General features: G+C 42.3%; 1 protein-coding gene across 1 annotated transcript in view; it reads right to left on the bottom strand.

Annotated features, from left to right (window-relative positions):
• The window catches only part of PIEZO1 (piezo type mechanosensitive ion channel component 1 (Er blood group)), a 167,931-nt gene that overhangs the window by 40,545 nt on the left and 105,530 nt on the right, over positions 1-21,856 (bottom strand). The window contains exons 12-23 of the mRNA XM_075281928.1: positions 19,092-19,352; positions 18,066-18,177; positions 17,805-17,983; positions 15,151-15,299; positions 14,723-14,899; positions 12,479-12,570; positions 9,138-9,298; positions 8,777-8,953; positions 7,050-7,175; positions 4,162-4,362; positions 833-1,037; positions 632-736 (exon numbers count right to left, since the gene is read on the bottom strand). Coding sequence (XP_075138029.1) covers positions 632-736; positions 833-1,037; positions 4,162-4,362; positions 7,050-7,175; positions 8,777-8,953; positions 9,138-9,298; positions 12,479-12,570; positions 14,723-14,899; positions 15,151-15,299; positions 17,805-17,983; positions 18,066-18,177; positions 19,092-19,352 — 1,945 coding nt within the window. The remainder of the gene's footprint in view (positions 1-631; positions 737-832; positions 1,038-4,161; positions 4,363-7,049; positions 7,176-8,776; positions 8,954-9,137; positions 9,299-12,478; positions 12,571-14,722; positions 14,900-15,150; positions 15,300-17,804; positions 17,984-18,065; positions 18,178-19,091; positions 19,353-21,856) is intronic.

Raw genomic sequence — 21,856 nt, forward strand, 5'->3', positions numbered from 1 at the left:
CATACAATGGCATGTGGAGACGGTGGAGACACATGAATAAAGAAGAAAACCAGGGCTGGAACATCTTGTTTTCTCCTGCTTAAATGACCCGTAAAACAAATAATTGAGAGCAAAGGATGTCACCATCATGTATCCAATATAAAATATATGAGAAATGATGAGTGGTTGAATAAGTTATAAACAAAAGAAACAAGTATAAATTTATAAGGCTGGGTTCACATCTCTGCTCTCTCTGCATTTTCCAGGCAGAAACCAGGCATACCCCATTATAGTCTATGGGGTCCACAGGTTTTGGCAGGTATCCACTTTTTAAGCAGATTGGGTTTCTGCTTTTCGTGCACCCAAGCAGACCCGAAGAACGGAAACCCAAGAGCAGGTGTTAAGGAAATTTGTGCCAAGTTGTGACTACCGCTAGGACTTCATGACATATCCTGCACTAACATCATTAAATATGATTGATGGATGACATCTGGATTCACAAGCTATGTCCTTATATACGTATGCATAATTGGCACTATTCAAGGCAGGTAGGATGTGGAAAATCACGTGAATAGTAATTTGTACTAGTGTGTATTATACACAACACCAAAAGTATACTTTTAATAAACCAGAAATAGAGAAAATAACTTACTGATTAGGTTTGTCGCATTGGGAGGAGTAAAGAAGTCTGGAAGAAACATCCATTTTATCAAAGCAGAGTTCACAGGAACAAATTTGTCCCATCTCCAGGGATATTCTGTCAGTAAAAGCAAAAACGTACATGTGAACTGCTGCCACAGGACAGCAATGGTTACAATGGTGTACAACATGGAGCACAGCAGAGAACACTTACCTATACAAAGCACCGGTGGCATACCAAGACAAAGCAGGTACTGCCAGAGGAGGAAGAAGATTAGAAACAAGCAGTACTTTGGCCACACTTTAGCAATCTTCATTCTTTGCCGCCGGGTTAAGATTACTATCAGCCAACAACCGTGGAAGATAACCATGAAGTTCATACGCTGCCCAATTACATTCACAGTTAAGAGGAAGCAGATCTAAGATTGCAAAAAGAGATACCAGATAAAGGTAAATGGATACAAGCATTCCTAGGAACATTGGATCCCCACAACTGGCTCCTCTAAGGGTATGTTCAGTATGTTTCACCGCAGTGCACTGGCATTCCGTCACGGCTGATTGCTAATCATTAGGCCTGGATGTATGGGTCTAATCAGCAGGGAGTCTCGAGCCGCGGACCTCATGACTGAATCAGCTGCAGAATCCACAGCAAGATCGAGCAGGACACGCTTTTTTTCGGCATCCTGCTGTGATCTCTGCCTTCCATTTAAAACAATGGGAGACGGATTCCAGGATGAAATCTGTGGTAAATTCCTCTGTATGAACACAGCCTCAGACTGAGTTCATACAGTGCTTTTTTTAGTTAAAGGGCCCAGGATTTTTTTTTTTTTTAAATTGGGCCAGGGAAGGTAACCCCCCCCTCAAAACAAAACATTCTCACCTGTCCCCGATGCTCCAGTATCTCCTAGCACAGTCCAGTCCTGCAGCTCCGTTGTTTTCTTCTAGCCGAAGTCCCCACCGCATGTAACTGCTGAGGCCAATCAGCTACCTCAGTGTAGTGACATCCCTGGGTCCCTTACAGGGACCAGGAACGTCCCAGCTGGCGAGGACTTCTGCAAAAGAAGACAGCCAAGCAGCAGGAATGGACTGTGCTGGGAGGGCACTGGACCACCGGGGACAGGTGAGTATGTTTTGGTTTCTCTCTCTTTTTAATTTTCCTTGGCCTAATTGAAAAATAAAAAATTTAGCTTAAACAATCTCTAAGAGCTTCAGAATTTTTTAAATTGAAGTACTTTGTACTTTATACAAAGGCATAATGTAAAAGAAAAGTAAATCACATTTTGGCGAACCTATTATGGACATATGCTACTGGATACATACAAATGAGATATGGCACAGTTGGCAGCTCCTCTGAACTTATACCTCTAGCAGAAGTTATCAAAGCCTGAGGTGTGTAGTCACCTTAAGGGGGCGTTCACAATACTGTCGATGTCGACAGCTAGTGTCTGATGCAAAATCTTGCGCGGACATTAGCATCGGACACTAGCTGTGTCCGTTACATTTTGCATTGATTTAATGGGACATCGGGTGCATTTTACAGTCTGTGTCTGTCCTTAAAGAGGACCTTTCACCAATTTGGGCACAGGCAGTTCTATACACTGCTGGGAAGCTGACAGTGCGCTGAATTCAGTGCACTATCAGCTTTCCCGATCTGTGCCCGGTGTAAAGCGCTATCGGTCCCGGTACCGTAGCGCTTTACAGTCAGAAGGGCGTTTCTGACAGCCAGGGACGCCCGTCTTCACAGCAGCGCCTATCGTGCAGTGCTGTGTGAGCAGGGAGGAACACCCCCTCCCCTCCTGATAAGCACTGTGAGCAGAGGGAGGGGCGTTCTTCCCCGCTCACACTGTATAGCGCGATAGGCGCTGCTGTGAAGAAGGGCGTCCCTGGCTAACTGTCAGAAACACCCTTCTGACTGTAAAGCGCTACGGTACCGGGACCGATAGCTCTTTACCCGTAGCACAGATCGGGAAAGCCGATAGTGCGCTGAATTCAGCGCACTGTCGACTTTCCAGCAGTACACTCACCGGCCACTTTATTAGGTACACCATGCTAGTAACGGGTTGGACCCCCTTTTGCCTTCAGAACTGCCTCAATTCTTCGTGGCATAGATTCAACAAGGTGCTGGAAGCATTCCTCAGAGATTTTGGTCCATATTGACATGATGGCATCACACAGTTGCTGCAGATTTGTCGGCTGCACATCCATGATGCGAATCTCCCGTTCCACCACATCCCAAAGATGCTCTATTGGATTGAGATCTGGTGACTGTGGAGGCCATTGGAGTACAGTGAACTCATTGTCATGTTCAAGAAACCAGTCTGAGATGATTCCAGCTTTATGACATGGCGCATTATCCTGCTGAAAGTAGCCATCAGATTTTGGGTACATTGTGGTCATAAAGGGATGGACATGGTCAGCAACAATACTCAGGTAGGCTTTGGCGTTGCAACGATGCTCAATTGGTACCAAGGGGCCCAAAGAGTGCCAAGAAAATATTCCCCACACCATGACACCACCACCACCAGTCTGAACCGTTGATACAAGGCAGGATGGATCCATGCTTTCATGTTGTTGACGCCAAATTCTGACCCTACCATCCGAATGTCGCAGCAGAAATCGAGACTCATCAGACCAGGCAACGTTTTTCCAATCTTCAATTGTCCAATTTCGATGAGCTTGTGCAAATTGTAGCCTCAGTTTCCTGTTCTTAGCTGAAAGGAGTGGCACCCGGTGTGGTCTTCTGCTGCTGTAGCCCATCTGCCTCAAAGTTCGACGTACTGTGCGTTCAGAGATGCTCTTCTGGCTACCTTGGTTGTAACGGGTGGCTATTTGAGTCACTGTTGCCTTTCTATCAGCTCGAACCAGTCTGGCCATTCTCCTCTGACCTCTGGCATCAACAACGCATTTCCGCCCACAGAACTGCCGCTCACTGGATATTTTTTCTTTTTCGGACCATTCTCTGTAAACCCTAGAGATGGTTGTGCGTGAAAATCCCAGTAGATCAGCAGTTTCTGAAATACTCAGACCAGCCCTTCTGGCACCAACAACCATGCCATGTTCAAAGGCACTCAAATCACCTTTCTTCCCCATACTGATGCTCGGTTTGAACTGCAGGAGATTGTCTTGACCATGTCTACATGCCTAAATGCACTGAGCTGCCGCCATGTGATTGGCTGATTAGAAATTAAGTGTTAACGAGCAGTTGGACAGGTGTACCTAATAAAGTGGCCGGTGAGTGTATATAGACCTGCCTGTGCCCAATCTGATGAAAGGTCCTCTTTAAGTGTCCGTTCACAAAGATGTCCGATTTTTCAAGCAGACAGCAAAACCCTACATGTAGGTTTTTGCTGTCCCCAACGGTAGTGTGAATGCCCCCTAACTCACTTAAAGAGAAGCAAAGTAAATCTATTAAAGTGCAGCAATCACCAAGAAACAGAGTTGGAAATGTTGATATGGAAGTGAGAATTAAAACAGTAAACTGCTGTAGCTGCTTCAGCTATGGGGATAATAATCTTAACTGCAAGCTCTTACACGATGTCTTACCTCTAGGCCAAACTTATAGAAGAAATAGTTGATGAAATATTTGATGCAGTTGAGTAGACTGTGATCAAGATGTTGCCGCCACACCTCTGGAAACACTGTCTGGTTGCGTGGCACCTCAAGCTGGTAGCGTTTACGGTAAAAGGTTTGGTGGCGGTATACAATGGCCTCAAATGTCAGCAAGACAAGAATCTGCAAGTGATTCTGTGGATAAAACAATATAAAAATAAATCTAAGTAGCAACATTGCAAAGCTTGAATAATGTGTATGTTTAAACAACCAGCTCATTATATATAACCACAAGATGTCCAGTTTCTGAGGTCTAAAAGGATCAGCTTTAATATGTGGTGGACCCTGTAGCAAATGCAGGAGAACATAATGGGTGTCTTATTAATTGCCCAAACCTGGAAGCAGCACTAGAAGTTACTTACAAATGGAATGTTATAACGGAGATTCTCAGCAATGTCTTAATTTGTAAAATTTAGTACCATCTACTTCAATGACTGCACAGTGCTGTGGCATTGGCGCTCAGCAGAGGGCACCAGTACCTGTATCACAAGAGATCCTGACAGACAGAAAGGGAAGGGTGCACATTTTCCCCTAGAGATCAGGATGGAGTAGTCCAGGAAGACAGTGTGTGACTAAGATTCTCAAAGACTCAGCAGAAAGAGATAGGCTCCAATAAGTACTCAACCCAGAGTGAGACAGAGCAGAGACCGAGTCAGGGAAAGATAGCAGGCTGCAGTGTAGAGAGAATAAATGCAAGTTCCAGAGACAGACAGAAGCGCCATTACTGCATCATTCCGCCAAACACCAGTCACAACAACATTCAGTCCGGAAGTTTATTGCCAGACTTAAAGGGCTTGGCCACTTTGAGACCAATATTGACAAACAAATGTACAATAAAAAGATATACAATTTTCCAATATACTTTCTGGATCAATTCCTCACGGTTTTCTAGATTTCGGCTTCCTGTCCTTCATTCTGTTACTTCTAGAGGATAAAACTTTGACCATGGTCATGTGATTTATGGTCCATGGTCATGTGATGTACACACAGGTGCCGCTCGTTATAAGGTAGCTGTCTGAATATTGTGCTGTGACTGTAACGAGCGGCACCTGTGTGCTCATCACATGACCATGGACCGTAAATCACATGACCATGGTCAAAGTTTTATCCTCTAGAAGTAACAGAATGAAGGACAACAAGCCGCAATCTAGAAAACCGTGAGGAATTGATACAGAAAGTATATTGGAAAATTGTATATCTTTCTATTGTACATTTGTTTGTCAATATTGGTCTGAAAGTGGCCAACCCCTTTAAGAATTGAACTGCTACCCCCAAGTTTTCCTTACTTCCAGACCAAGTGTTCAAGCAATATCCACCAATGGCTGGGATCGAGTCAGTCTCTTTTGCTACAGAAGACTTCAGGCTGTTAACTAACTGTTACATGCTTATGCATTAGATTGTATACTGCCAAGTTATTCCATTTTCTGGTTACTGAAGGCTGAGCACTAGTGTATTAATGTCCTTTGACTGTGAATACAACTGAACCTTATTTATCTTCCATTGCACTGGAGTGTATTTATCTTATACCTACTCAGATGCACCAAAGTAAAGACCAGTTGTCAGGTCCAACCACACAGATGTTGTCAAAAGTTCATATACCATTCTACTGAAAAGTTTATGGTAAAGAGTTATTCAAATAAATTGGTTATTCATGGAGTGTCACCATTCTGTACAAGCTTACAGAGCTCCAATGTGGAACATGTGGCTGCCAGGGGAAAACACATGACCGACATTCCTTAGCGGCCCCAAATGAAAAATACTGCATGACACAAGGAGAACAGTTTTATTCAGTGGACCCCTTTGATGATCTGATAGGTCTAATATGACCCTCCATCAGCCAACCTGTTCCAATCGGGAATACCGTGAGTAATTGGAGTAAGGCTGTGGTCACGCTAGCATTGTATGACCATTTGTGGACTTAAAATATATGGAGAGAAAAGTCCTGCAAGTAGGACTTTTCTCTCTGCTGATTTTGGGTGGATACCTGGCAGATCCCATTATAGTCTATGAGGTCCATGGATAACCGCTTTTTAAGCGGATAGAGTATATGTTTTTAGGGTCACCAAGCAGACTTAAAGAACAGAAACCCAACTGCTAGTGTAGGCCTAGCGTAAGAAGACTGTATTAAAGAAAGAGACAGTGCTAACCATATGGAGATATTGGTGTTAATCTTCTAACAGCATAATATTTGCAAGTGTAATCATAGTGCTGTTTTGTAGAATAATTATAATGTGGCCAACTCTTTAAGCATTACACAGATCCCATTGAAATCAATGTTCCATCCATGTAATGCACAGGCTGAATGTCAGAGTCGCACTCTACTCTATAACCCATTTGTTAAGGGGCGTTCACACTTGAGCCTGGTGTCCATCGATTCACTTCAATGGGTTTTTAAAGCAATCCGCAGGTGCCCGTTTGCAGTGAAGTACAGGACCATAGACCTATGGATTCTAACAGAATTTCACCTTCACATGTCACCTATCATCACTATCATGACATAGTTTTTCAGAACTGTACACTATTTTGTCAACTTCACAAGAAACGGTTATATTGTTATACAGTTTAATTTCTGTCTCCCTTTAGGTTCTTTCCATATCCACTATCTACTGCACAACTTTCCCTTTAGCCTAGCTCCCTCATACCTTACCCTCCTTTCCCTTCCCCATCCCCTTCCCTCTAGTTCTTAGGGTTGTAAAAGATGTAGTCCTATTTCCATGTATATGTTTGTAATCCCAGACGTAAAATTAAATATGTTGATTAATTGTATCGATTTGATCAAAAAAACACACACACCTTTTTTTTTGTAAATAAAGAGTATGTACCTGGATGTAGCCCAAATTAGGATGACCCTTGCGAATTCCAAACCAATTAGCAGGATCAACTGGTCCACGGTACAATGTGGAGTTCTGGATCTCTTCCTCCAGGAGACTGGTGCCATTTGGAAGTGGCTAGAAAAATAAAATAAAGGAATGGACTGACCAACAAGCCTTCCAGAAGACAGATGGTTTTGGACCACTGACAGCTGAAAAGCTTGCATATACTGTGCAGTGTTCTGATAAGTGTTCTGATGAACTTTATACAATCAAGAATTGATAAATATAAGTCTTTGTACTCCTGAAGGAGAAATACATAAATCTGAAATGTGCAGCAGAAAGTGAGTAATGACATAATCGCCATATCTGAAGTGATAATATTCTGCTAGATCACTCAGCGCAGAGACATTATATTGAATAGCAAGCATCAGTGTCTTATGCAAGGGTGCTGTTACACCACCTCCTTGCAGCACCCCCTTCCCCAACTTCCGCTCTCCTGCTGCACTGGGAATGAGATGTTGATGATTATTTAGCAATTCCAACTGCTGCAGGAGAGAGGCGCTGAGGATCAGGAAGGGGTTATTGCAGTGTCAGGAGGTTTGTATAACCAGTTTAGCATAATAGTTCTGAGTCCCCAGCAGCAGCGCCACATTAGTGTTCTTATTCATCACCCAACTGGGACAGCAGGAAGGGAAAGCAGAGGAGCATCAGTGCTGCAGATCACAGGGAATCAAGAACCAGTTTACCTGCTGCACCACCTAGTCCCTCCACATATTCAAACTTCCTGGACAGTGTGATCTCACCTTAAAAAATTCCTGTGTACGCCCCAGGTGGGTATATACAGAATCGTCTCATTGTCTAGATCTGATTAATCTTTGGTAACAGATTTACTTGGTGAAATGAATAGTGACACAGCACTGTCCGGCTTTTAGGGTGCCTGATTTTTGTCTCAATAGGCTGCTAAAAGCTTTCCACACACTTTAAAATGCCTTTGGCTTAACACTCATTCAGCCAGGAGCTTCTGTTCCTAACCCCTCCATACACATGCACACTGGGCTCAGCCAGGTGGCTGCTTTCAATACGGAGACATCAATGAGCCACTTACAGACACCAGTGATGGCGGCTTATCTCTGGCATTACAAATAATCCTTTACTCTACTCTCCTTTCCATCTGTTGTTGAAATGGATCGAACACCTCACACATATTACAAGTCTATCTAGTCCTGCCAAAACTTAACCAGCGCTCAGCTAAAGAATATGGCCATAAAGTGGTTGTCCGGGATTGTGATATTGAGCTTCATTTCCTCTTCTCAGTTCAGTGACATCAGTCCATCGGTCACAAGGCCATACTGCAGCTCAGTCCCATTCAAAAGAATGGGGCTGAGTTGAAATACCAAGCACAGCTACTATACTGTACAGTGCAAGTAGCAAAGCCACTAAAGGGAAAATTCTGACTATGTTGTGTATGCTATTCTTTTCCCAGTTCAATAGGTTTATAGTTTGTAAAAAGAGTTTAATTCACATCTTATCTGCAGAAGGGGCTTCTGATATATCCTGCCATCAATTGATCGGCCACACAGAAGTTGGTGCATCAATGCCAACACTTTTTTTAAAAAAACACAAACTGATGTGACTGTGCAAATGAGTAATTTTACATAAAAAATGGAGTATCATTGATACATGAGTCAGCTTTTATGGAGGAGGACTACACTGCTGCTCTACCACCATGGACTCACCTGTGTGCAGTTAACAGAATAGTCCTCAGGATTCACAATGGTGAGCTGATACAGCATCTTGCAGACAATAATTATAGATGTCCAAATGGTACAGAGGCAGGAAGCCATGTGGTGGAAGCGAGAAAATGGAACAGCAAAAGCCCACAGGATCACAAAGAGGAAATTCATCACAGAAACCTAATGAAGATTAAAGAAGAGTAAAAGTTTACTTGTTGTGACATCAGTAATGACTTCACCAGATTAGTACCATTTACACTATGAAAATGAACCATTACTGTACATGGCGATGACAACACCTACAACTTTTGAGCATCATCATTATCTACTTCAGACATCATACATTATTGGCCGTTCTGCTCACCTCCCGCAGGGCCACCCAAACACTGTACAGGGCCACAAGCTTCATCACATGGAGTTCAAGTAGCCGCCACAGAAAGACCTGCACCTGGTGTAAAAGTTTTGAGAACTTGTAGAAGAGAACTCTGAGACGCTGAGCAACCAAATCCCATTTGCTAAGGGTGGCTAGAACAAAAAAAGACAAGTGTGAAAAATAGAATAGCAGTGTCCGGTCAAACAGCAGCTTTTAAGCGAAATGTTCTTTAAAGTCAATAGAGCCAAGACACTATACGACATGGTACTGGGAATTGGTGAAATGACTCAAGCCCTTAACTACAGCAAAACTAAGAGAAGGCCTGAGGCTTATCTGTAAAGGATACAGAGACTACACACGCTCTCTCTCATATACAAGTCAAGTATTGGGACAGCTACATGTTACACTAACTATATACAGCTGAGGGAGTAGAAATAAAACATAACTTTTATTTTTTAATATATTAAAATTGTGCCCATTATAGCATAAAATATTCCAATAGGGAGATTCACTAACCAATAAAGAGATTAGGTAGATATGGCTTCTATCTCTTTGATAAAGTGAAACTCTCCCCTTTATCTTTCCAATTGGCAGGAAAAAATAGATAAGTATTCCATTTGTTCAGCAGGACTTGGAGGAGCAAGGGTTAATATGCAGCATTAGCTCCCAACAGTGCTCAGAGGTAATGATATAGCCAGTATACAATGGTTAAGCAGCAGTCCTATCTGGTTCAATTTAAATGTATTGCAAGTCCCAGAACTATTATATGGAGAGAAAACTATTTCTTAATACCCTCTATACGTATTTCACTAGCTGATAGTCTAGCTCATCAGGAGGTTTTTCTAAGGAAAGATGAAAGCTGCAGTGAAAACTGCACTTCCCACGTCCTTGGTGGTAGGACGTGGTATTAGGTTAGACTGCCCTTATGTTACACTAACTGGAGCTTTTATGACATCCTACTACTATATACATACTAATTATACATTGTACGTATATATTTTATACACACATACACAATTATATTTATATATGTCCATAGAGACACACACGTGTATCTAAGTTTTGGGACATTTGCGATTTCCAGCCTTTTAGGAATAGTTTTTGGGGAGACGCTTTTCATTTTCAGCATGACAGTGGACAGTGCTCAATGCATTGTCCATAAGGCAGGATCGGGCGAGTGGCGTGGAAGAACTTGATATACCATCATCTCTAGAAGTGTGATATGTTTTTGGATCGTAAATGGAGCACATGGAACCACATGGAAATGTGACCCAGGACAGATCAGAGCTCAGCATTTTGGAGAGTAGCCATAGCAATCGTTACACCACCATCACACGGTACTTAGATATCCCCATGGACTTGTGATCTACATGATTATTGTGATTATGACAGAAGCAATTACTTTAGATATAATTTCCAACAACACAGAAGAGTCCAACTCTTCATACTGATAGGAATATAAATATATTTTTTTTCTCTCTAGGACTGCATCTTATTTTCCTGATTGCAATCCAATAATAATAATAATACACATGGGTATTCAGCATAAAGAAAAATATGATAGCCTGGCAATACACACCTAGTCTATGAGGCACTGTGCCAACCCTACTCACAGATCAACCATTGTGTTCATGTCCCTAAGGCAGCAAAGAATGGTAATTGCACTTAGGAATAGAAAGGTTATTTCTGACTTGTGGAAACAGACTCTTCTGAAAAGGTTTGGGTTTGTTTTTTTTTGCCTCATTGGATAACAGTTACTGTCTGTGTCCATCATTTCATGTCACGTATCTGTGTGCAATGTCAGTATGGTTACAAAAACACAAACTATTTGTATTAGAGAATCATGTATATGATATAAGATGAAAGTTCACAAACTTTATGGGGAAACCATGTTCCACTATTAAACACCCATCCACAGGGTTGGGTTCAAATATAAAATCTGCCACATGGTCCCCCCATCAGCCATGTACCATTTATAATACAGGTGACATCTCGCTTATTCACCTCCCATAGTCATTCACCTGACTACAAACAGTATTCAGGGTTGATAAAATCCTTCACAGACAGGGTGTGTAATGTGCAAATTTTCTCCTGCGATTTAGATGCCTCCTCCAATTAGTAAAAAACAAAACGGCAGCCAGGTGAAATTATATTTTGGGTGAACTCAACAACAGCAAAGTCTATCTATCCTATATCATGTTGCTCAATGCTTTGTTTGTGTGGTGCTTCAACATTTTTGACTCTTAATTTTAACATCGCTTGAATCTTCTTTTCATGCTGAGGTACTCGGCAGCACCTTACTCTACTCTTCCTATTGAAAGTATACACATTAGATATAGAGAATTCTGAAGGGACAGCTGATGGCTAAGCAAGCATTTGGCCAACAGCTACTGACATTGTATTAGCAACTCAAAGCACAAATAAAATAATGACCGGGATGAGATGGCAATATCCTTTTCTTTTTCTTTTAACCACTTCCGGACCGCCCATAGACTACATATGTCCGGATAGTGGTTGCCTAGTTCTGACAGGACGTAGTACGTCCAGTCAGAACACAGTAGCTGCACAGAGATCGTGCAGCTACTTAAGCTGGGAGAGGCTGTAACTTCAGCTGGAGCTCCCACAGAAATGGCAGGGAAGATTTATTACCTGCCTTGCCTCCTCGATCGCTGTGTATACAGCGCTCAATGAGCGCTGTATACACAGCTATGGACGCTGCCATGATGCGGCCGCCCTCTGACCCAGCGGTCACGTGATCCGCCGGGAGCAGTATCTTACAAGAGCTGCTGGGTCCTACAGGACCCCAGATCAGCTCAGTAAGCTGTGTATACAGCATGCAGGAGGCTGTCTTTCTCCTGCAACTGGGGTTAAATGTACCAGCCCCAGTTATAGGAGAAATCAGCCTCCAGTACAAAAAAAAAAAAGTGATCAGATGTCCCCAAAGGTCTCTTATCACCTTATGGGGGACACAATCTGAAAAAAAAATAAAACAAAAATATAATAAAAAAAGTTAAAAAAAAAAAAAAAAAAAAAAATTAAACAAAATAAACCTAAAATGTGTCTGGTCCTGGACCACAAATTGGCCCGTACTGAAGTGGTTAATGTAGATTGTGAACCCTACATAGAGCTCACAATGTACATTTTTTCCCTATCAGTATGTCTTTGGAATATGGGATGGAAATCTATGCAAACACGGAGAGAACATACAAACTCCTTGCAGATGGTTTTTTGCGGGATTTAAACACCAGGACTCCTGCACTGCAAGGCTGTGCTAACCACTGAGCCACCGTGTGGCCCCCGAGATGGCAATACTCTAATACTGGACTTCTTACCTTCAGGTATAGCGTCATCTTCTTTACACTCCTCTTCCTCTTCTCCATGACTGGCAGAGGCTGCATCCTCCTCCTCTTCTTCCTTTGGTTCACTATGAAAGACATTGAATCATAAAAATGGATGATTACTGAAATAAACTTGTTGGATTGGAAATCATGGAATTGTGGGCCAAAATATGTTGGGTAATTCTCCAAAAACAGGGACACTGCCATTCTGAATGGATCTGTCCTTCAATATCACACACATCCTATGGCCCATAATGGCACGATTTCTGAGGGGGATTGGGCAAATAAATGTTCTTATCTTAGATATTCCTTTATGTATACAAACCCAAAGGAAAAACCATTGGGATTGATGGTATTGTAAGCGTTTTTGCTATAGTATCTCTTTTGGGTGGCTAACTGTTTAGCCTTTGGTGGCCACACTGATACCATGTCCTGCTTTTGGCTCTTTTTACAGTGGTAAGTTTTCCAAGAGTTAAATATTGATGACTTATTCTTGCAATCATTTGGGACCCTACAGATCAGCTGTTTGAAGGGAGTGCAACATTTGCAGGAACACTGTAGCCTCTTACATATCTTACATATGGCAGAACATCACATATTAGTTCCCTATGGTAAATGCGCATAGGCAATCAGGAGACCATTGGCCGACCTCCTGGCTGCCATGGCAACCTGGATCTTATCATTGGGGTCCAATGGGTGGCAAGGGGAGAAGGCGATCACCATTGATCAAGCCATTCAGGGGGTTAATCAGCCAGGTTTGGAGTATCATCAGACTCTGGCGGCTAGTCCCTGGCTCCAGCTGTATTACACAGCCGCGTGCTGGAAGAAATACACAGGTACAGTCCTGTACCCGCCACTTTACAGTGCTGTACATTTACTATATGCTCAGTGCAACATAATATTACGTTGCAGAGCTGGAAGGGGTTAGAGAGACTGTCAGCAGGAAAATTAGCCAAAAACTAATTACTGTACCTTGTAGAGCGGCTTCTACAGTTTACAAAAAAATGTATTTTTTATTCTGCATTGCAGCTTCATGAAAATCAGCATTTTATTCTTAGAAGAATTATCTGAAAAGGGGTATAGGGGAGATTTTCTTCCTGCTTTGACTTCACTCTCTGCTCTAGATCGACCTGAACAGCTGCTCAGCTTTGCCCCCCACCCCACTGCTTGAGTGACGCCTCTGTCACACTTTGTCTGTAGTTAGGTGCAGGTTATCTAGAGTAGAGAGCAAAGCCCTTGCAGGAGAAGACATACCACTAAAGCCTTTTTCAGCTAATTTGTACACAAGAACTTTAAAGCCCTAGAATGGCCATTTTGGTTTGGGGTTTTCACAGAACCTATCCACTTGGCAGCCCAGTTCTGCGACTGTCCAGACATAACATATGCTCAGCATACAGACTGCTGTCCCCACTGTGCAGCAATCGCACATTGAGGACAACATGGACCCTCTTCTCCAATATGCACTTTGTCATATGGCAGTGTATGACTACAATGACAAGAATTTTATCTTCTTAATTAATAGAACTTTTGTTAATTTAGAAACATTCTCAAAACTTAAAGGGGTTGTCCCATCACAAGGATCCTATCTATACTGCTAGTTTATGTGGATTTAAGACTTTTCCTAAATGCATTGCTTTATCAAAACTGCTTTGTTAGGTCGCTATCATAATTTATTCACTTCATTGTTTACACTCTGTTTCTATGGCGCTTGGGATTATCTGCTCATTTGTCAAGTGGTGTAGCTGCCTGCTCTCAGGGGGGGAGGGAGGGGCTGGGAGCACCTCTGAGCTGTTTGTGTTTTTAAGTATCGGAGCTTCTCAGAAAGGGGAGGTGAGAGCTCCGGGATTTCTGAGCTCTTATCAGTCGGTTTAATTGAATTTGGCTGAAAAGGGCTGAGATAGGGAGTCCGTTACCTCACTCAAATCCAGCTCTGCTACATCAGCTTCACACTGTGGTAATTAATTTACAACCAATCCCGTGCAAGTGAAACCCCGCCCACCTATGTGCTGAGAAAAGCAGGAAGTGAAGAGAGCACAACAGCCTGCAGGTTAGTGAACAAGCATCATGGGAATACGCCTTTAAGATGAAACACAGGATAAAGGATACGGTGATAGGGTGACCAGAGCAACATAAATCTTAACAACAGGGAGGAATTAATGCACAAGATAGATTTCAATATTGCATAGCTTTTCATTATATAACAAATCGGAACTTCATTTTATCATTTTCAGTACTCACTTGTCTTTTTGAGGAGCGTTCGCCAGAGATGAAGCTCGAGCAATATCTGTGATGTGCATGAATGGCTTGTGGAAGTAGTGAAGTTGCAGAATACATGCCAGGAGGAAGAAGCCAGGTATAAGAATACTAGTAAAAAGTTCTGACACACTGAACTGCTCAAGCCCCATAGCACTCAATCTAGATAAAACAACAAGGAAAATGTGTAAGAAAATAAAAATACCTTCAAAGAGTTGGTATGAGAAGAAAAAATGTCTGCTTTTACACAATTCACACTTGTTCATGGGCTTTATGTAGTACTGCATGCAGCTCAGTCCCATTATAGAATTCACAGACTAAGCTGACACTGCTTATGTACAATACTTAAATTGGCTACATGAGCTAAAAGGAAATATGGCAGTCAAGTCTTCATGTAGCAAGAAAACACATACTGTTCATCTGTGAGAGAAGTCATGTTCCTCCAATATACAGGAAAATCTTCAAACTGGTAGGTGTAGATGGCGATAAGGACAAGCATTGTGTAAGCTACCACCAGCCACCAGAAAAAGTTCAGCAGCTTCCTCCATAGTGTGTAATATACCTACGACAATACAGACAAGGAAATGACCCATTATTAAAGTCAAGCAGGACAATTTAATATATGCCAAACAGGATATCTCTCTCGGATCCAGATTACCGGTATGTGTAATATTATTATTGAAGCCAACTTTTCTTTTTTTTTTTTTTTTAAATGTAGATTGTGAGCCCCACACAAAGAGCTCACAATGTACATTTTTCCCTATCAGTATGTCTTTGGGATATGGGATGGAAATCCATGCAAGCACGGGGAGAACATACAAACTCCTTGCAGATGGTTTTCTGCCCTTGGCGGGATTTGAACACCAGGACTCCAGTGCTGCAAGGCTGCAGTGCTAACCACTGAGCCACCGTGTGGCCCCGCCAACTTTTCTTTTTTAAATGTCACAGGATCCTGACCAGTAGGGACACTAACTATGCACTGACTTCCCATATACACAGGGACACTTGAACCAAAGGGAGAAGGGAACACTTGCATCGGGCCCCATGACAGTGTGGGAGTAAGCCAGAGCATTCCTGAATTTTGGGTGCTGTGTCATTGTGTCAGGCAGTGGGTCCCAATTTAAACTGTATCTGCTTCCTCAGGATGCAGAGGAGTACAATGGTGGAGTGTGGCACTATCCGTTCTGTGTTCCACCATTTAGGGCTTATCAAGTACTGTCTGAGGCAGGGTGATGCAATGAGCACTGTGGCAGAGACAGTCAGAGAACTGCAGGAGCATTCAACGGTGTAACTGGTCACTGAGGGGCATTACATTGTATGGGACCAGTGTAGTGCCATTAAATTCTTTGATGTGCCACTGAGGGAGCATTACACTCACCGGCCACTTTATTAGGTACACCATGCTAGTAACGGGTTGGACCCCTTTTGCCTTCAGAACTGCCTCAATTCTTTGTGGCATAGATTCAACAAGGTGCTGGAAGCATTCCTCAGAGATTTTGGTCCATATTGACATGATGGCATCGCACAGTTGCCGAAGATTTGTCGGCTGCACATCCATGATGCGAATCTCCCGTTCCACCACATCCCAAAGATGCTCTATTGGATTGAGATCTGGTGACTGTGGAGGCCATTGGAGTACAGTGAACTCATTGTCATGTTCAAGAAACCAGTCTGAGATGATTCCAGCTTTATGACATGGCGCATTATCCTGCTGAAAGTAGCCATCAGATGTTGGGTACATTGTGGTCATAAAGGGATGGATATGGTCAGCAACAATACTCAGGTAGGCTTTGGCGTTGCAACGATGCTCAATTGGTACCAAGGGGCCCAAAGAGTGCCAAGAAAATATTCCCCACACCATGACACCACCACCACCAGCCTGAACCTTTGATACAAGGCAGGATGGATCCATGCTTTCATGTTGTTGACGCCAAATTCTGACCCTACCATCCGAATGTCGCAGCAGAAATTGAGACTCATCAGACCAGGCAACGTTTTTCCAATCTTCAATTGTCCAATTTCGATGAGCTTGTGCAAATTGTAGCCTCAGTTTCCTGTTCTTAGCTGAGAGAAGTGGCACCCGGTGTGGTCTTCTGCTGCTGTAGCCCATCTGCCTCAAAGTTCGACGTACTGTGCGTTCAGAGATGCTCTTCTGGCTACCTTGGTCGTAACGGGTGGCTATTTGAGTCACTGTTGCTTTTCTATCAGCTCGAACCAGTCTGGCCATTCTCCTCTGACCTCTGGCATCAACAACGCATTTCTGCCCACAGAACTGCCACTCACTGGATGTTTTTTCTTTTTCGGACCATTCTCTGTAAACCCTAGAGATGGTTGTGCGTGAAAATCCCAGTAGATCAGCAGTTTCTGAAATACTCAGACCAGCCCTTCTGGCACCAACAACCATGCCACGTTCAAAGGCACTCAAATCACCTTTCTTCCCCATACTGATGCTCGGTTTGAACTGCAGGAGATTGTCTTGACCATGTCTACATGCCTAAATGCACTGAGTTGCCGCCATGTGATTGGCTGATTAGAAATTAAGTGTTAACGAGCAGTTGGACAGGTGTACCTAATAAAGTGGCCGGTGAGTGTATATTATATGGGGCCACTAATGAGGAATTATACTGTGCAAGGGCCACTAAAGGGCATTATAGTATGTGGCAGCCACGGAGAGAGCATTATAGCTTGGACAGGCCACTTGGAGGCGTCATCACTGTATGCTATAATTTTAAAGGCACCATTACTGTGCTAAGTTACAACTGAATAATAAGAATGGGTAGTGCCAAAAGAGACATGGGTGGGCTTAGGGGCACAGCTTAACATACACACAAAAATATTTTTTGCAGAGCACGCTGCCACACTAGTCTGTCTTTGTGTCCTCTGAAAGTTGGGACGTATGTCTTAAGTGGTGATGAAAGGGAGGGAGCCACATACGAAACCTTTGCACTGGGCCCACTAATGTGTTAAAACAGCCGTATTACAGCACTATTGTGTACAGATAAGGGAAACAGAATATAAATACTGTATATAATCTGGATAATCATCATTCTATTCTTTCTGTACTTACCTGGAAGATGATCAGGCAGAGAAGGAAAAGGAACATATAGACAATTTTATAAACCACAAGGCGTCCAGCAAAGCTAACTAGTATAAACATTCCTCCGCACACATATATCCAGTATTTGGCATAGAAGCTCATCACATGGTCCCCAAAATATTTCAGCAAGTTCCTCTCCGTAGACGGACCTATGAGAACAGAGATATTATGATTTCTGATTTCTGCTGAATGAAAGAACGCCGGGAACCACGGGGACTACAATTTGCTCACCAGATTGTGGCACAGTCACTCCCTCCAGAGACGCCGTCACCCGTTTTCGTTTAAGGAGTTGCTCAGTGACAAACTGATGGAGCAGGAGCCAAAATGTCAAAGTGTAAAGAAGCTGGAGAGAGAATAATGGAGGAGATCATTTGTATTTGACACATATTGAGCAAGATAGGCTGGTTGCAAACCTCTAAGTCAGAATGAAGGCCTTGAGGCTAGAGGAACCTCTCAGGAGGGAAGTGGACAGGTCGACATGGATGTTTTCAGTGATAACCAACACAAAGAAGCAGGTAATTGTGAGGTGGAATGAAAATGATACATGGTTTTCAAAATTTTAGTCAAATAAGAATCTGAAAACTGTAACGTCCAAAAATATTCCGCCCCCTTATATCAATACTTTGTAGAGCCACCTTTTGCTACAATTACAGCTCCAAGTCTTTTGGGGTATGTCTTTATCTAGAGACTGCCCATTCTTCTTTGCAAAATAGCTCAAACTCAGCCAGATTGGACGGAGAGCGTCTGTGAATAGCAATTTTCACATTTTGCCACGGATTCTCAATGGGATTTAGGTCTGAACTTTGACAGGGCCATTCTAACACATGAATATTATTTGATCTTAACCAGAATAGGAATATTTATACTAATACTGTTACACACCGCTACTATCTATTAACTAATTAAGTGACTTCTGAAAGGAATTGATTGCACTGGATTTTATTTAGGGGTATCAGAGTTCAGGGGGCTGAATATTTTTGTACATCACACTTTTCAGATTTCTATTTGATGAAATTTTTGTAAACCTTGTATCATTTTCGTTCCACTTCATAATTATCTGCTACTTTGTTTCGGTCTATCACTTAAAATCTCAATAAAATACTTTTAAGTTTGTGGTGGTAAGGTGACAAAATGTGAAAAAATAGGAGTATGAATACTTTTGCAAGCCACTGTACAAAAGAGTTTAAGTATTCCCATGCTTTACAATAAATGTGCTTCTTTCAAGGGTGGAAGATGCATTACAATACAGATACTAACCATTGCTCCTAGGTTGAGACAGGGATAAGAGGCCCGGGCAAGCCCCAGCTGTGAAAGCCTCATGAAGCCCAGTTGCTTGGGTAGCTCATTTTCTAAGTCCATGCTCCAGACATACTGCAAACTGCAGAGTGTTATTGCATAAAGGAGGATGAAGGGAGAACACACCATGGCGAACTGCCGGCGGTTGCGCACTATCCAGATGAGGCAGGCCCAAAGCAGTAGAATAAATGTCAGCCAGCTATGATAAGTGATACTCCATACCTAGGGGTTAAAAAGCAGAATAAATCACAGAAAATTCACAAGTGTTTATAAATTATCCTGTTCAATTTTCATATTAATAGAGAAATCACACCACTCACATAAAATTTAATGTTTACATTGCATACATCTGAACTGACTAGGAGCGCACTAGAGAAGAAGCTGACCAGCAGAAACGGAACACTCCAGGCAAAACCCATATACTTTGTTATGTACAGTGCAGGGTCTGATGGGTGTTAAATAATATATGGTGTATAGATCTGTGTGTGTCATGATGCACGGTTTACACCAAGCAAAGGGACTGTTTCCCCCACTTCAGTAGAGATCTCGTTCCCTTAAAATATTGTAAAGTCCCTTTAATGTCTATGGGAAGATAGGTTTTATTTATAGTTATTTGTGAACACACGTGATTACACATGGAAAAGGTATGTTTTGAAGGGAACTCTATACATTTCAAGGCTAGAAACATGGTACATGAGAAATCCAATTTTTTTTGCAAAGACAAAACCCCGTCCCATCACTTGGTGGAGCAGTTGCTCTGCAGACCTTTCCAAAGACATCAGTCATTCATGATTTGACAGAGCACCACTTGTGTAGAGCACAGTCTATTCCTTGCGCACACCGCCTCCTACACCACGTACATTCCACAGAGCTGTCAAAGCACAGAGTGATGTCGTACGAAAGGAAACTTCTCATTGGTCGGATCCAGAGAGAGACATTTTTTTTTCTTCCGTAGATTTTGGGACTTTATACAGGGGTTTTCTCTAAGGCAGTGTTACACATGCAATTCTGTCCTCTGCTGCCTCTACATTTCTGGGGTTGCTGCCAAATTTTATGCAAAAAAAAAAAAAAAAATGCCCGCGTAACATCTGCCAGCTGCTATACTGTGTGGGATGGGGGAGGGGGGCACTATGTAATGATGTGCCTCTAAATCTCCCCTCCGGTGACTTGTGTTCATGAAACAATGTATTTATAGTACAGCTAAAGTTGATTGTTGTTATGACAGTCCTGCTGGTATACGTAAAAAAAAACAAATTAAGAGGTCCATTAAAGAAAAAATGTAAACTGTGCTGAGAAGGCGCAGAACACGTCTAAACTTTACAACAACATTAGATGTTTTATAAGTCCTTCAGGTCAAATGATTCCATTTTGTTTGGATGTGACAAGTCTTATAAAAGTTATTAATACATGAAATGTGGTGAGAGTGACGAGAAGCTGACAGGGCTTCCACAACACAATTTATGGCTTCCTCAGCAAATAAAATGGTAGCATATTATTCCCAGGACTTGTGAGTATTCCTTGTCACGCTGTATGAAAAACTCTCACAGAAAAAGTACAGCCTGAATAAACAACCTTGTGGAAAAGGAGGTTCACATTTTCAATTGTTTTCTTATTTAAAGGGGTTGTCTAACCCTATTAAATTTGTGGTGTTTGAAGACCCCTTTAAACATGCAACAATATACTTGGCATTGCTGTAAAACGCAATTCACAGCATAAACTAGCAGGCAAGACTGACATGACATGTTGGGAGTTGTGGTACTACACCAGCTGGTGAAAGATACAAAGTACTAATGTGGATTAGTCATATTGGTCAATAATGTACATTGATGTAGTGAAACACTATCAGTACGGTATCTAGTACGGCTCATAATGTATTGCCTAGAGTGACACACTGTTTATAAAATATAAAAAACAAAAAAACTTTGCAAGTCTTCAGTAGGTGATACCTTTTTTAATGGCTAACTCATAATGATGACAGAATATGACGTTTCGAAGCTTCCTCTGAGCTTCTTCTTCAGATATAACTAAAACACTCTGTAGAGGCTGCATATTTATGACTGGACACAGGGCTAGAATTACAGGGGGGAGGGGGGGAAGAGGCTTATTACTATATACTTATAACAACAAACAATCAATTGCCAGATCCCTGGTTCTTATCTTAATGGCTGTCTTAATGATCTGTATAAAAAGACATAAACCCAAGTGAGATGTTCATTCCATTGTCCAGCGTCTGGAATAGGGTCATGGCCTTGTACTCATAAATCAGTCGCTGTTTCCTTGATTTAAAGTTCCCTTTTAAGATCAAGATTTTCATGTCATTGATGATGTTGTGATCTTCCTGGCAGAAGTGTTTTGGCACGGGAAGATCAGTTCTCTGTTGTTTGATTGTATGGCGATGTGAATTAATTCTCATTCTGAGTTTCTGACCAGTCTCTCCAACATACAGATTTTCAGTGGAACATTTGGTGCAAATGATCAAATACACTACATTAGGTGTGTTACAGGTGAACACACCTGGGATTTTATATTCCCTGTTAGAGTTTGGTATCTCTATCCTGTCAGTGGTCAGTATGTGAGGGCAGGTTTTGCACCTCTTCTGTCCGCATGGAAATGTTCCTGTGTTAGTTGGAGGTGACAGTGAGCTGCTGACAACCATATTCCTGAGGTTTGGTGGCTGTCTGTAGCATAGGAGAGGGGGGTCAGAAAATATGGATTTTAGACGGTTG

The sequence above is a fragment of the Leptodactylus fuscus genome, chromosome 7, assembly GCF_031893055.1.
Source record: "Leptodactylus fuscus isolate aLepFus1 chromosome 7, aLepFus1.hap2, whole genome shotgun sequence".
Classification (NCBI taxonomy): Eukaryota; Metazoa; Chordata; class Amphibia; order Anura; family Leptodactylidae; genus Leptodactylus; species Leptodactylus fuscus.